At 30.6% G+C, this 14,724-nt stretch overlaps 2 protein-coding genes across 3 annotated transcripts; one reads left to right on the forward strand and one right to left on the reverse strand.

Moving 5' to 3' along the window:
• The first annotated feature begins 1,496 nt into the window (after positions 1–1,496).
• LOC100795463 (F-box protein PP2-A13) lies at positions 1,497–5,210 on the forward strand. Of its 2 annotated transcripts, none has more exons than XM_003536431.5 (3): positions 1,497–2,175; positions 2,275–2,393; positions 4,578–5,210. In XM_003536431.5, the coding sequence occupies exons 1-3, from the start codon at positions 1,834–1,836 to the stop codon at positions 4,996–4,998; spliced, it is 882 nt and encodes a 293-aa protein (XP_003536479.1). In that variant the 5' UTR covers positions 1,497–1,833; the 3' UTR covers positions 4,999–5,210. The 2 variants fall into 2 exon arrangements, with proteins under 2 accessions (XP_003536479.1, XP_006589562.1); XM_006589499.4 differs by having other exon boundaries at positions 1,509–2,175; positions 2,275–2,408.
• Positions 5,211–5,408: 198 nt separating this feature from the next.
• On the reverse strand, positions 5,409–8,376 carry LOC100795988 (dihydrodipicolinate reductase-like protein CRR1, chloroplastic). Its single transcript, XM_003536432.5, has 10 exons — positions 8,188–8,376; positions 7,972–8,094; positions 7,807–7,881; positions 7,670–7,735; positions 7,292–7,387; positions 6,962–7,078; positions 6,274–6,366; positions 6,049–6,147; positions 5,866–5,952; positions 5,409–5,766 (listed from the first exon to the last, which is right to left on the reverse strand). Exons 1-10 carry the CDS (start codon positions 8,302–8,304, stop codon positions 5,734–5,736), a joined length of 906 nt encoding a protein of 301 aa, XP_003536480.1. The 5' UTR covers positions 8,305–8,376; the 3' UTR covers positions 5,409–5,733.
• Positions 8,377–14,724: the final 6,348 nt, after the last annotated feature.

Consider the following 14,724-nt stretch of genomic DNA (forward strand, 5'->3'; position numbering starts at 1 on the left):
GCTCAATTCAGGAATGGGATAGTCCATGAAAGTCATTAGCTATGTTGAACAGAGAGTATTTCTCTCTCTTTCTCAATTTTTAATAAAATTCTTTTAACATGATTTAGAAATAGAAAATATATTTAAATTTCGAGATATATTTTTAGATGTATATAAATAAATAAAAAGTAAAAAAGGTGAAAAGTATAAATAATGAAATACAATGTCAAATCTTTCATTTTTAAATAATGGAAGTATATGGAACTGTTTTTTTCTTCTTCAATGAATTAACTATTTTAATTATTTAAAATCATTAAATACCTTTTGAACTTTTTAGATAATAAACATTCTCATACAATACTTTGTTATAAGTAAGAAAGATGTTCTGAAACTAGTAATTAGAAAAATATAATACTATTCTTGAAGAGATTGAGAGTACAAGAGAAAATTCTAATACGTTTTAAATGCATTAACATTTTAAATTTTTAACAAGCCTTCTAATTTCTAAAATTAAGCGTGATTTGACTTTAAAGAATTTAGACAGGTGATGGAGAAGCATTTCCTAGGTGACCCATTCTAGAGTCTAGAGGACCCCCAATTTTGTGTGTATTCTTCGACCCAATAATAATCCATGGCGTAGCTTTCTCAATTGTGTGAAAATCCTGAATTTGGGAAGATGTGCCACAACACAATTCCATTTATGTGACAAGTGATAATTTCCAAATTGATATGTAATAATCCATGCCCTTGAGGACTTCAAGCATAGAAGGGGGTTGGATCGTGGATATATGGTCATCGGCAAAGTCTAAATTGGTGGGGGTTCCTAATACCCTATGGCGTAAACCTTCAAACTCCCAAAGATTTATTCTATGTATGTTTCAGTGAGTAAATCAATGAAATTAATTTTATAACACTAGTTTTAGTTAAAATTAATTTTGAAATGAAAAAAGATTTATGTTTAAATTTTTTTGATTTAAAATAAATTAATAAAAAATATTTTTTGGTATAGAAACTTTTCCTTTATATGTATTTTTTTTTAAATATACTTACTTTTAAAAAAAATGTATATATCTTAACCGAGAAAAAAATGATACATATATTATGTAAAGAGATGAGAAGAAAAAATAATCATAAATGTGATGAATGATAGGATACAGAAAATTAAATTCAAAAACTGAAATATAAGAAAAATAAATCAGATTATTAGACAATTATTATATGCATATTATCAGCATATGAAAGCACGAGTATTTGCCATTTTTTTTTTAAAAAAATTATACTTCATTTGTAATTGTATCCATGTGAATAAGGGGAAATGATGAGGGCTATGATGCGATATTTCGATAAACAGTAGTAAAACATAAGATTAAAAAAATAAAAAAATGGTTAAAAAATCAAGATTCAACGTGGAAGTAAATGTATGGGCGCGTAATCCCCACATTGATGATAAAAAAAAACAATAAAGTTGTCCCCAACAATGTCCATGCACACTCTGTCCACGTCCCCTGAATTAGAAATTCCTTTCTTAGTTGGAACGTTGAAGATTTAAGGGACATAAAGGAATTCCACTTTATCCTTTTTTTCCCCTAGCTCACGCACACACACGCGCACACCATTTGGCTTTTAAAACCAAAAACCACCAAATGGTGCCTTTGCCACTGCCGTTTCCTCCTTATTCCACACCACACCTTCAATATATGGAAGAAGCACTTTCTCCTTCTATCTCCCACCTACTTTATCTCCTCCTTCTTTACCTATGAACCAATTAAACAACACACTTCATCACAAAACTTTCTTTATTCCATTTCTTCAAACTTAGTTTATATATATATATTAATCTATTTCTCTTGTGTCATGGGGGCTGGTGTTTCTTCATGTAATAAAGTTGAAAAAGAAGGAGGAGGGTCTATTTCTTCATCATCAAGAGATTCAAGACCCGGTCTTGGTGACATCCCAGAGAGTTGCATCTCCTCCTTGTTCATGAATCTTGATCCACCCGATATTTGCAAATTAGCAAGAGTGAATAGGGCCTTTCATCGAGCTTCCTCAGCTGATTTTGTATGGGAATCGAAGTTGCCACCGAGCTACAAGTTTCTTGCTAATAAAGTTCTTGGTGAAGAAAATATTGCTACTATGACTAAGAAAGAGATTTATGCAAAACTTTGCCTACCCAATCGTTTTGACGGTGGCACCAAAGTAAGTTAATTGATTAATCTTATGCTGTGGATTGAATCCGTTATTAATTTAATTCTTAATGATTTTTTTTTATTTGTTGCATTCTTGTGATTGTTATAGGAAGTTTGGTTGGACAAATGTAGTGGGCAAGTTTGTTTGTTCATGTCATCCAAGTCCTTGAAGATTACAGGAATAGATGATAGAAGATACTGGAATTATATTCCAACTGAAGAATCCAGGTTAGGGATGAATAGGTATTTTAATTCGATGTTTCTATTGACTTGGCATTTGAAACTCTCTCTCTTCTGTTTGATCTTGTTTTTATGATGAAACATATTGAAAATTGAGGTTTTGAAATGTTTCTGGTCAAATCGTATGTCCTGACTTCCGGAACCATTTCAATTTGTCTGACTTTCCCTAGACTTGCTTGTGTTTACAGAAAATTATTAGCTCGTTGAAAAGTATTTATTTTCATATTTTTCTTGTTTAATTTAACGTAGAAATGTTGTTTAAATATATTGTGTCTTATTTTTCTTGACGGGACCATGATTTATAGAGGAGGTTAAAAAAAGTTCTTGAAGATTTTGATTAAAGAAAATACAGAATATCTAACAATAAAGTATTTATAATATTATATTAAAAATATAAAATTTCCTTGATATCTATCTTGTTAAAATAATTATGGGGAGGCATATTAAATCCTATCATAGATGAGTTAACGCCTTAATGGGGCTCGAATAGTTTATGTTCTAAGTTTAACTTTAGTGTTCTTATATACATAAAAAAATTCTCTTTAACACAAGTAACACCAGAACACTCATTATAAATAAGACTTTATTTTTACCGCCGAGGAAAATTAAAACATTATGTCATCAGTAGTAAAGGTCGTTTTTGAACAAATAAAAAACGAAGAATTTTTTTTAGGTGAAACTTTTTTATTAATAAAAACGAATACATTGTGGAACAATATATCACTTTAAGGGAAAATCCTAATTGAAACGCTTGGAATTTTATTTTTTTTTAAAAAAAAACAATTTGTGATACAACAAGAAATGAGAAGAGCAATATGTATAAAATATAGTGATTTTATATAATCAATAATAGTGTCAAGTTATTTTTAAAAGAATCCCTGAAAAAAAAATCTACTTGTTTAATATTTAACAAAGGGAAAGTGTAATTTGACCTACGTATATTTCACAAAATTTAAATCCAAACACGTTGAATGCATTAAAATATCATTACATTATTGATGAAAAGTTATCTCAAAATAGTTATTATTTAATATAAAACGTGTTCGAGACATTTAACCAAAAAAAATAAAAAATTTATAAGAAACCAGAATACTTGTCGAGTTGAACAACTTCTGAGGAACCCATGCTGCTCATTAAATTACCTTTACTAAAAAAACTTCCATTATTAGTTGTCCAAATAATATCTTCCAAAAATTTCGTCGACGGAAGCTTTCACCTTATTTTTAAGTCCTCCTTTAAGATTGAAATTTTTTGAAGAGTGGGCGTTGATTTTAAAAGCTTATGGGCAATGCCATTGCCATATTCTGGCAGACAATTCTTTCGTGCTCAACCGTTAATATCTTATTGAAGTAAAGAAACAAGAGTACAAGCAATCTGCGTTAAGAAAAATGTAACCCAGTATTGCTGAAAAGGACTTCTGTTTAAGGGCAAGTGATGTTAAATAATATCTATTATGCCTAAAGCAGAGAAGCAAGGTCATATTCTATGTCATTGGCTGCATTGCTTGCAACAAAAGCTTCTTTGGACATTTATTTATTTATTGCCTGTAGTTGCTTTCCTTCACAAATTGATACTACAAAACTAGGGATATATGCGTGCTTTTATCATCATGCGCATTTTTCTTGGCATAAGAACCTCGCCTCATTATATTATGCTATTCTTATAAAGTTATTACTGTATTACTTTTGTTGGAATATATTCAATTTGTTTGTTGAAAGGTATAACTTTCCGTGATAAAAAAATATCACCTTTTTATGTGCTTAGGTTGTGACCCCATAAAAAATACCTTTATAAACATCCGCAATCTAATATGTGATCTTTTTAACCGTTAAATAGGGATTCCAACTCATAATTTCATGCCTTTTACAAATTAATTTGATTTGATTCTTTGTGATGAACATAGGAATACTTGTTTCGATCTTTAGAAAAATTGAAATATATAAGAATACATAAAGGAAAAAAAGATACTTCCATATATTATACAAATTTATGCACAAATTCTTACTATGCCTAATTAGAAATTAAAGTTATTGACAGAATAGCACATACAAACCTTTGTTACTGTGTCATCATTATCATGGAAATTAAATTGAAATTATGAAAATGGGAAAGGGTTAATGAAATATGTTTTTTTTTTTTTATTACAATATGGTAATTATTTTGTACCTGCAGGTTCCAGAGTGTTGCATATCTTCAACAAATGTGGTGGGTTGAAGTGGTGGGGGAGCTAGAGTTTGAATTCCCTGTGGGGAGTTACAGCTTAATTTTCAGACTCCAATTGGGCAAGGCCTCAAAGAGATTGGGCCGGCGCGTGTGCAACGTTGATCAAGTGCATGGCTGGGATATCAAGCCCATCCGATTCCAACTCTCCACATCCGACGGCCAGCTTTCACTCTCAGAGTGTTACTTGTGTGGGCCTGGGGAGTGGGTCTACTACCACGTTGGAGATTTCGTGGTCGAAAAGCCCAATGAGCCAATAAATATCAAGTTTTCGTTGGCCCAAATAGATTGCACTCACACTAAAGGTGGCCTCTGCGTAGATAGTGCCATCATTTGCCCAACGGAGTTCAAAGAAAGACTCAAACAAAGTTAGCTAATTGTTATAGTTTACACAGTTTAATAATTATACAATTGTGTAAAATAAAAAAAGAAAAAGAGGCATTGTTTTATTTTTTTTAACAGAATTTCGGTATTAGTAGAAAGTACTCAAGTAGCCCTCGGTTTTAGGTGGGTTTGAGTATTCTTTTGCAAATTACGTGTAGTAATGACGAATGTAAAATAATAATGCTAACTCGGGCAGTTATAGAGAGTTTATTGTTTTTGTTATAATATAACTTCTAAGAATTTAGTTATAATGCATCAATAGTATAAACATTTTTTCGACCGTTATTTAATCATAAATTGCCATAATAAGATTAGCTTTTGTTAATATTTTTTTAAGAGTGATGTTTAGTATGATTTGTAATTTGGTCAGATGAGCTGTGAACTTTAATTAACAAGAGATTGTGCCTTAAACTACATACTTTGAGAGTTGTATGTCTTGAAAACTAAATTGGGTACACTGTCTAGACATCATGAGATCTGAATTCTAATTGGATATACAAAATAATTTATTCTAAAAAAAATAAAATCATCAAATCACAGTTCAGGTGCTAAACATGATTGAATAATTGGGCCGCTAAAAAGCAATTTGGGGACGATGTGTTTTTCTTTTGTTACTTCTTTTCAAACATTCTACATGATGTTTGCCAACAAACTGGTGTGCAAGGTCCCTTGAGTTCAACCAAGTTAAAGTTTTTGACAAGAAGATTGAAGAGGGGGACTATTTTCATATGAACTTCTCCAAGCCATATACCAAATTCTGCAAGGATGATAAAGTGGCAGTCAAAAAAATTGAAGCAGAATGATATAAAGAAACTAATAGCTGAGACTTGAATACTTGATATGAGTGAGTGGCTACCTTGAGGCGCACTACTTTTCTAATGGCTAATAGCAAGCCTGGCATGAGACACTTCACATCTGTGATATCATGCTTGATAGAGTACACCTGCAGCAATTGATTTGATGATCAAAAAAATAAAAAAAATAATGTTTACCCAGCAAAAAGATGGAACCAAATTAGTTGAATTCATAGAGGACATACCTCTCCTGGACCAGAGAAGTGAACTGTTGTACTAGAAGGAAGTCCTGGAAGGACCATGCTGTGTACACGAATTCCATCTCCTAGGACTTGACCCCTTGCCTTGTGTTAGAAATCAAAGGAAAAATTTAGATATGTAACTCACTAAGCATATAAAACTAAAACACAATTGTATTTGCTTTTGTACGAATTGGTACTATAAGCTTATTAAAGGGTTTTCATCCTTACCAAGACATCTGTTGAAGGGTCTTCTCTGTTATAGATTTGACCCAAGTTGGAGAGATTGTTGGCAATTTGGTTTGCATCTGCTGATGGAAGATCCTGTTCACCAAGGCCAATTCAGTATATTGACTTCACATCTTTTAGATTTTCACCATGTTATCTTAATATCCCTTTTAACTGTTAATTATGTGATAAAAGGGAAGGCAGATAAAATGAGAGGTGGGAATCCATTCAGATATAATATATCTTGGTGCATTATAGTACTTTTCTTTTTACCAAGCATATATTTCCTTTTTATTATTCATTTGGTTCATGGAGCAAGCATCCTTAAATATTATATGATAGATCTTAAACAGAAGTGAAATGTATTTTGACACGAAGGTGGGATATCAGTCTCACACCATTCACATTTGCAGAATTGCAGTGGATCTATACATAGACAAGGACGAATCGAAATCTATGATATTTCATATACCCATTATTGAAAAACGTGAAAAGAAAGAGAAGTAGTCACATTATATATGGCGAAATTTACAAGGGAGAATTGTTAAAAGAAAAACATATAAAACAGTCTTCAAATGCCTTATTTTCAACAAATTTTATAAAACAACCATTCTCGTTGTTTTTCCCCCACATATAGAAATGAAGATGCAAAAACATTGACAAAACTATAAACATAAAAAAAAAATCTTACATTTGCATTGGCCCTAGATTCCACAATTTCGACGTTGCTGTAATGGAAAGAAGCTGAAATCGCAGCTTGTTGCAATAATATTGATCCTATGGAAAGGGTTGGTGCAACCAAGACGCCCTGACATCAAAGTTAAATCATATGCCACAAAAAGAAAAAAAAATGGCTTAGTAGCAAGTTTAGAATTTAGACTAATTAAAATTACAATATTTTCTATTCAAATATGGACTATGAAGTGTGAAAATAACTAAACAGACAATAAAATAGAAAGGAGAACAGAAATATTGTCAAGTAAACATTGTATTGTTCTTATTTGTCTCACCCAGTGCTCACCATGCTGGCCTTCTCGCAGAATGCAGATAATGCAGCTACCGTGTCTAATTTGATTCGGGGCACGTAAACTATGCTTTTCATGCCAAATGCTGTTGCCTAATGAAGAATGAATTGATGATTAACAAACACTTCGCACATGTCAAAATACAAAGTCTAATGTCACATTTATAACTTCAGAGGCTAGTCTTTAATCTAGTGTCCAACTATACTAGCTTACAGTCAAAGTTGTTTTCTTTTGCTAAGAAACATCTCTTTAAAAATAATAATCTATTTCTAAATATATGGACAAAAGATACACACTTTTCTAAACATAAATAATTTATATATGCTAAGGCCACATTCCTTCTAATTGAATTTCTAGCTAGCCAGAAATCAAACCTGTTTCACGTTGTCATATACAGAGGAAGGGTCAGTGAAATCGACTACAACTCCTGCTGCCTTGGACTGCAAATTGCCATTCAAAACGTTATTCAAGAAAACAGATTAAGAAGAGAAAAAAATACCAAGTTTGTTACCTGAGATATGGAGCCCAAAATCATAGTAAGGTCATTTATGATGGGTATTTCAAGGAGCTCTTCCATGCCACATATCTGAAAGAATTAAAAACAATCTAAAAATAGATTAAGGACAACATAAGAATTAAGTTGGTTTGGATAATGACACCAAAGGCAAAAAAAAACCTTTCCAATGTCTTCCCCGATATGACAAGTATCCACCGCTCCTGCTACCTCCATTCCTCTGGCCTTAGTCACTGCCACTACTGCTGCCTTTCCTATTTCCTTGGTTGCTCCATTAATCACTACCTGTTCCACAAAGGGTACGTTGCAATGCAAGCACTTTGTACTTTGATTTTGTGCATTGAATTAAAGAGTATTGCATTTCATTTCAGCTTATACCTTAATATTGTTTTGTGTAGGCTGTGCTGAGCAAGAAATTAAACGTTTCCTCCTGCTATTGGCATTCTTAGAATTCAACAAGTTGGTGGAATGAACCTGGCAGCTTAAGGAGGCCATGGCTACTCAAGCGTGAAGCCTCTCTGCCCAAAAGAAGATAAGAGTGTTTTGACTTTTGATAGATAAGGTGTGTGTGTGTGTACCGTGTAACATTAAAAATAAACGTAACACGTTTGATTATGTATGTTAATTAACGTTGATGTGTGTAAATATTAATATCTATGTATCTCTATATAACCAATAGCTTATGCAAAATGTTTTTAAGAAAATCTCTATATAAATAATAAATATTTTCACTAAGAGCTAATAATAATAGCTATGAAAACAATATATCATTGTTTCAAGCTGGTAACAATTGTAATTAACAAATTAAGAATAAGTAAATTTAATACACATTATTAAGGTTGTCTTGTGTTTGGTTGTTATGATTCGTGATTTTGTTAAACAGGGTGGTTATTTTTCTTGGTCTCATACCTTGAGAGAAGGTAATCTGGTTGCTGATTATTTAACTAATTTTGTTCACTCCTTTAGATAGACATATGACAGTTTTGGACTCTGTCCCTGATTTTACTTCCTTTGTCGTTTTGCTTTTCCGCGAAACTTTTAGTTTTGTTCTGGGGCTTGCCCCCTTCCATTCAACAAAAAAAAAAAAATAGGTTGTCATGTGTTGCTTTACTTCCCCCCCCCAACACTCACAGAATTAATATTTAACAACGAATAATTATTTAATTAATTAGTTCATTAAGTAATTTTTAATAAATTATTAAAAAATCTTAAAATGGAAAAGAATTCCACCCCCAAAAGATTACTTCACATGCCTTATTGAAGAGTGTTGGGTTTAAGATGGAGTTTGAGACCTTTGTTAAGGTTTTGGGCAGCCGCCAGAGGGAGAGGGAGCCACTAACGACGAGCAGGAGGTGGGAGGTGCAGAGGCACTCTGACGAATTTAGAATCCTAAGTTAGGGGAATAATTTATTTAAAAATAAAAATTAATAATGAATTAATATTATGAAAGAGATAAAAATTAGTAGTAAGTGATTAAATACAAAAAATTAGGGGAAGGGGCAAAATTTACTCGCTCAACATATTAATATGTAATTTTTTAAAATGCACCCCTTCAATATAAATTTATAATGTGAATTTGCCACCGCGATATGACACAACTTAAAGAAACTTTTATATCAACAAAAATCTAACACATCGTTCTTAGGTTCTAAGCATTAACTTTGTCGATATTGTTGAACCTATCTTTAAAGATCGGAAACCTCTTTTTCTTCTCAAATAGAATGTTGTACACCTTCTCATGCTCCACAAGCCTTGAGTTTTTTGAGTTCAATTGAATATTATAAATGGCATTTGAAATGTTAAATAAAAGTTTTTTAAAACAATTAAATAAAAGTTAATAAGCTTAAATTTTAAGACTGTATTATGTTAAATAACGTAAGTGGAATGCTAGATCCTGTTAAAAAATAAAACGATGAGTACTAGTAATACACTTTTTTTTATCTAATATATGCTCTATTATTATCTAACAACAAAATCAGAAATCAGTTTTAAATGAGAGAAGTGAGATCCAATAAATTGTTAAAAAAATGTGTTGATAACGTTTTTCAATAATGTAACATTTGTTATATATGTTATCATTTTGTTACATAAAAAGTTTTTAAAATTAAAAAAGAACATAAAGATGGAAATTGAAGCTCCTTGTATTAGTAATATAAATAAATTAGTAAGTATTTAAAGTAAAAATGAGTAACTTTAGAAGAAGAAAAAAAAGATAAAAAGTAATTTAAGAATATCCTTTTTTGAAACAGTAATTTAAAAATAGGTTAAAATATGTTTTTTTCTTCTGTAAATATATTAAAGTTCAATTTTAATTTTGAAAAAAAAATTATCCTTATAAAATTTTATAATGTATCATTTTTTTATTTGGAAATAGATTCGATTATGTTCAAATTTATATGATATTTTTTCATTTTAAAATTTAAATATGATTTATGTGGTTGAAATCCACCACAAATTGAAGAAAAAAAAATACAAGAATACAATTTGTGACCCTTGCATAAAATAAATAAATAAATAAAATACAAGAATTAGATTCAAAAACCCAATCAGCTAAATAAAAAAAATGAACGAATCAAACCCTTCTCCACCAGAACACGGGGTTAAAGTGTTCAATAAATCTTGAAGCGATTTTTGGCGACATGGAGGCGATAGCAGATCTGGCCAGTGGTGTGTGCGCCGTAGAGGTTGGATCTGGGTGCCAGAGGTGGTGTTGGAGGTGTGGGAGAAGAAGATGGAGAAAAAGAACGAAAAAATGAAACTACATGTGTTCAGTTTCTACGTAATCATTCAATTTTAGTTCCAAACCAAAAAAAGACACAATAGAAGTTTGCTGTGACGAAAAACAGACAAAACAATTGACAAGAATTAAAACTAAACTTTGATATATTTACCAGGAAAAAAAAATATATTTTAACCTTACCAATATTAATAATTAAGATTGGAGACAAGTGATTTTACCAAGTAATTAATGTATTAATTGAACCAATTCGGTTAGTTGGTTCAGTTTCTAAAATTAATATTTACCACAGTGCACGAGTTGCATTGCTAGACTGTCGTCGACTCGCTCTGCTAGTTAGTTACAGATGGTGTCCCATCGCACAATGGTGTTAGTGAAGTTATTCTTCGTTCGTTAACTAATCAAATTCCATAACCTAGTCCAGATCAAGTGCACGGGTTTGAAACTACACTACTCTTTAGTAATTTGTCTTGATCGAATTTAAGAAATCTTAATTATTGTTCTAGCTTGTGTGTTCTTGTCAACACGTTCGACAAGCGCTGCTTCGGTGAAAATGCATCAGCCTCCACCCAGAAACACCGCTCAATGGGTATGCTCTTTTTTTTTCTTTTTTTTATGTCGTCATGTCACATCACACGTGCAATATCTTAGATGCATAAATTTTGCTTATCTTTCCGGTAATGTAAATGTTCATGTTAGTCTCTAGTAACTAGTAATTCATCCACCGAAACCCTCATTTCATATTTCCATTCACCGTTTCAACGAAACTCTCTTTTATTTTCGTTTGATCAAAATGGAAACGAGGGTTTATTTGTAGAGCTGCATGTGTTAATGATCCCTAAGCTTTATTTTAGGTATTTTCGTTTGATTGTTTGTACGATGGAAATGAGGGTTTATTCCCCAAGCTTTTGCCTCTTAATTTTCTTAATTTATCTTCGTTTGATATCATATATGTTTATACGATGGAAATGAGGGTTTAATTTATTGAATTTGTAGAGTAGGTGTGTTAATCCCCAAGCGCGCTTTGTCTTTTATTATCGTTTGATATTCCGATGCGATGGCATGAAAGAGGGTAAACTTGCTTAGATCGATGTTTAGGGTTTTTTCCACTGTGTGTATTTTGGGGAGCTTTGCTGGCGTCAAGCATGTTGAGTTTCTGAAGAACAGAAGCCAGGTTCCTCTTCCTCGAAGCACACGCCATTTGGTTTTGATATTTTTTTTAAAAAGAAAAAGGGAAAGAGGGTGCATAAGTAAGTATGAGGGGGGAGAATTCATTATTTTTTTTTTCCAATTTGGATTCTTATTTTAATTTTAGCAGATCCCACAATAATTTCATATTTTTATGCTTTTATTTAAATTTATTTTATTATAAATTAAAATAATAATTCACATAAATATTAAGTTTGAAGCAATAAACTAGGTCTCATACGTTACTCTGTATTTTCTTTATTTTAACTTAAAATTTAAATTAATTTGTATCATATTTGAACTGACTGTTATGTCGATTGACACGTATGCAATATCTTGATGAGAACAAGATGCTCATTCTGTTATTACAGGAAAACATAACGTTGAGGAATCTCTCTAGAAATCAAATCCTCATAATTGAATTTGTTTTCTCTCTAGACTTAGACTTCACGTTGATTTTTACACCTTTATATATATATATATATATATATATATATATATATATATATATATATATATATTATGGATAAATAGTCAATTTTATCTTGTATAATTCATTAATAAATAAGCCATTAAAAGATGAAAAAATAAAATTTAATTCCTGAAAGTATAAAAAGTACAATAAATGTATTCAATCATTAACTTTTGTTCGTTACTATTAATAAAATAAATTACATGACAAAAAAAATAAATTTGTTATTAAAATGATTGTCCGCGTGACCATATTTAATTGCCAACATAAAGATATATTGTCATATAATATTTTCTTAGACTTTTTGTCTTCACACTCTCTCGAAATAAGAATAAGATAAATAATCAATTTTTTCTCGCTAACAAATATGTCCTTAGAAGATGTAAATTTAAAATTTAGTTTTCAAAAGTATAAAAAGTGCAACAAATATATCTGATCGTTAACTTTCATCCATTACCATTAATAAAATAACCAAGATTCGAAGAAATGAAATATAAGATATATTTATCTTTTATTTATAGTAGATTGTGACTAATTATTATAATTTAAAAAAATTGAAATGATTAATACACAATTACAATGTTTATTTTGGTAAACTGGTATAATGTTTACACACTTACAAATTATGATTGATAATCAATATTATCGTTATTATTATGTTTGTTTTAAATTATGTTTGTCGATATATTTTTGTAAGTGATTATTATAATGTTATGATTGTAACGATAAAAAAATGACAAAAAATTATCCTAAAATTATATTTTACCCTTAAATGAAATAAAATTTCAGGTTTAACAAATTAGTTCAATAGAAACATACTGATATTTAGGTCCAATAAAAAATTAATGATATTTTCATCCAATAATAATAATTTATTGATATTTTAATCCAACGAAACGTATTGACATTTAGGTCAAAAACAAATTACTGACATCTTCCTCCAATAAAAAAATATTGATATTTTTGTCCAAAAAAGAATTATTAACGTTTGCGTCAAAAAATGATATCGTACTAATATTTTTCTCCAATCTTATTAGCGTGATCGCATTGATCATTATTTTAGTGACAAATTTGTCTATCTTTGTCACATAAGCTATTTTATTAACGGTGTAAAAAAAAAATTATCATTCAGATATATTTATCACACTTTTTATATTTTCGTATTTTAAAAATATATTTATTAACAAATTAGACATTCAAAGACAAATATGACGATTTATCGTTGTTTCATTTGTTGAGACTTAGATTACTTAAAAAAAATTGTCTTTCTTTTTCTTTTTTATTCGTTGTCGAATCCTCTAGAACCATAAGATACAGAAAGAGAAAATCAATTGCTCATAATTAGATTTGTTGTCTAGGCTTTGACTTCACATTGGTTTTTACCCCTTCCTTTCTTCAGATTTTCATTTTGTTTCATTTGTTCAGTCTTAGATTACTTCAAAAAATTCTCTTTCTTTCTCTTTTTTATTCTTTGTTGAATCTCGTAGGGTTTAACTTCACAATAATTTTTATTCCTTCCTTTCTTGAGATTTTCTTTTTGTTTCATTTGTTCAGTTTTAGATTACTTCCAAAGATTCTCTTTCTTTTGTTTTATTCGTTGTCAAATCCTCAAGAGCTGCAAGATAGAGAGAGAAAATCAATTCCTCACAACTGAATTTATTTTCTCTCTTCAAATTTTCTTTTTGTTTCATTTATTCAGTCTCAAGTTACATAAAAAATTCTCTTTTTTATTCGTCATCGAATCCTCTAGAATTGCAAGATACAAAGAGAGAAAATTAATTCCTCATAACTGAATTTGTTTTCTCTCTAAGTTTTGACTTCACATTAATTTTTACCCATTCCTTTCTTCATGTTTTCTTTTATTTTATTTGTTCAGTCAGTCTCAGATTACTTGAAAAAAATTCTCTCACACCCACTCATACATCCATATTCTGCTGCAAAGATTGACGCTCTCGACTTTTATATGCTCATTTTCTTATTACAAGAAAAAATAAAATTTCGGATAACATACTTTATAGGAAATTTATAGGAAAAAAATTGTGCTTATTCAAGGGATTTGAAGAAGTCACAAAATAGGTTTAGACTTTAATTCAACCCTACAAAATCAGTTTATAAGGTGAGGATTGCTCCCCACTTATATAGTTTATCTCAAGACTATCTTTATTTGATATGAGACTTTAACATGTCTAATTTTTTTCAAAGCTACCTGCTATGTGAAACTTTCAACACATCTCTCTATCTAGGTGTGACCACATCTCCCCTCACGCTCAATGCTACCTATCTAGAGTGTGATAAACATAGGGATCCATTTAGGATAGACGCTGATACCATGTCAGAAAATGGGTTTGGACTTTAACTCAACCCTATAAAACTGATTTATAAGGTGATGATTGTTGGGTTGTTATGAGAAAAATGGAGCATGTTGAAGTCTCGCATCGAATAAAGACAATGTCGAGATAAACTATATAAGTAGGGAATAATCCTCACCTTTATATAAGTGGGGGAATAATCCTCACCA

Source organism: Glycine max, chromosome 10 (genome assembly GCF_000004515.6).
Source record: "Glycine max cultivar Williams 82 chromosome 10, Glycine_max_v4.0, whole genome shotgun sequence".
Lineage (NCBI taxonomy): Eukaryota > Viridiplantae > Streptophyta > Magnoliopsida > Fabales > Fabaceae > Glycine > Glycine max.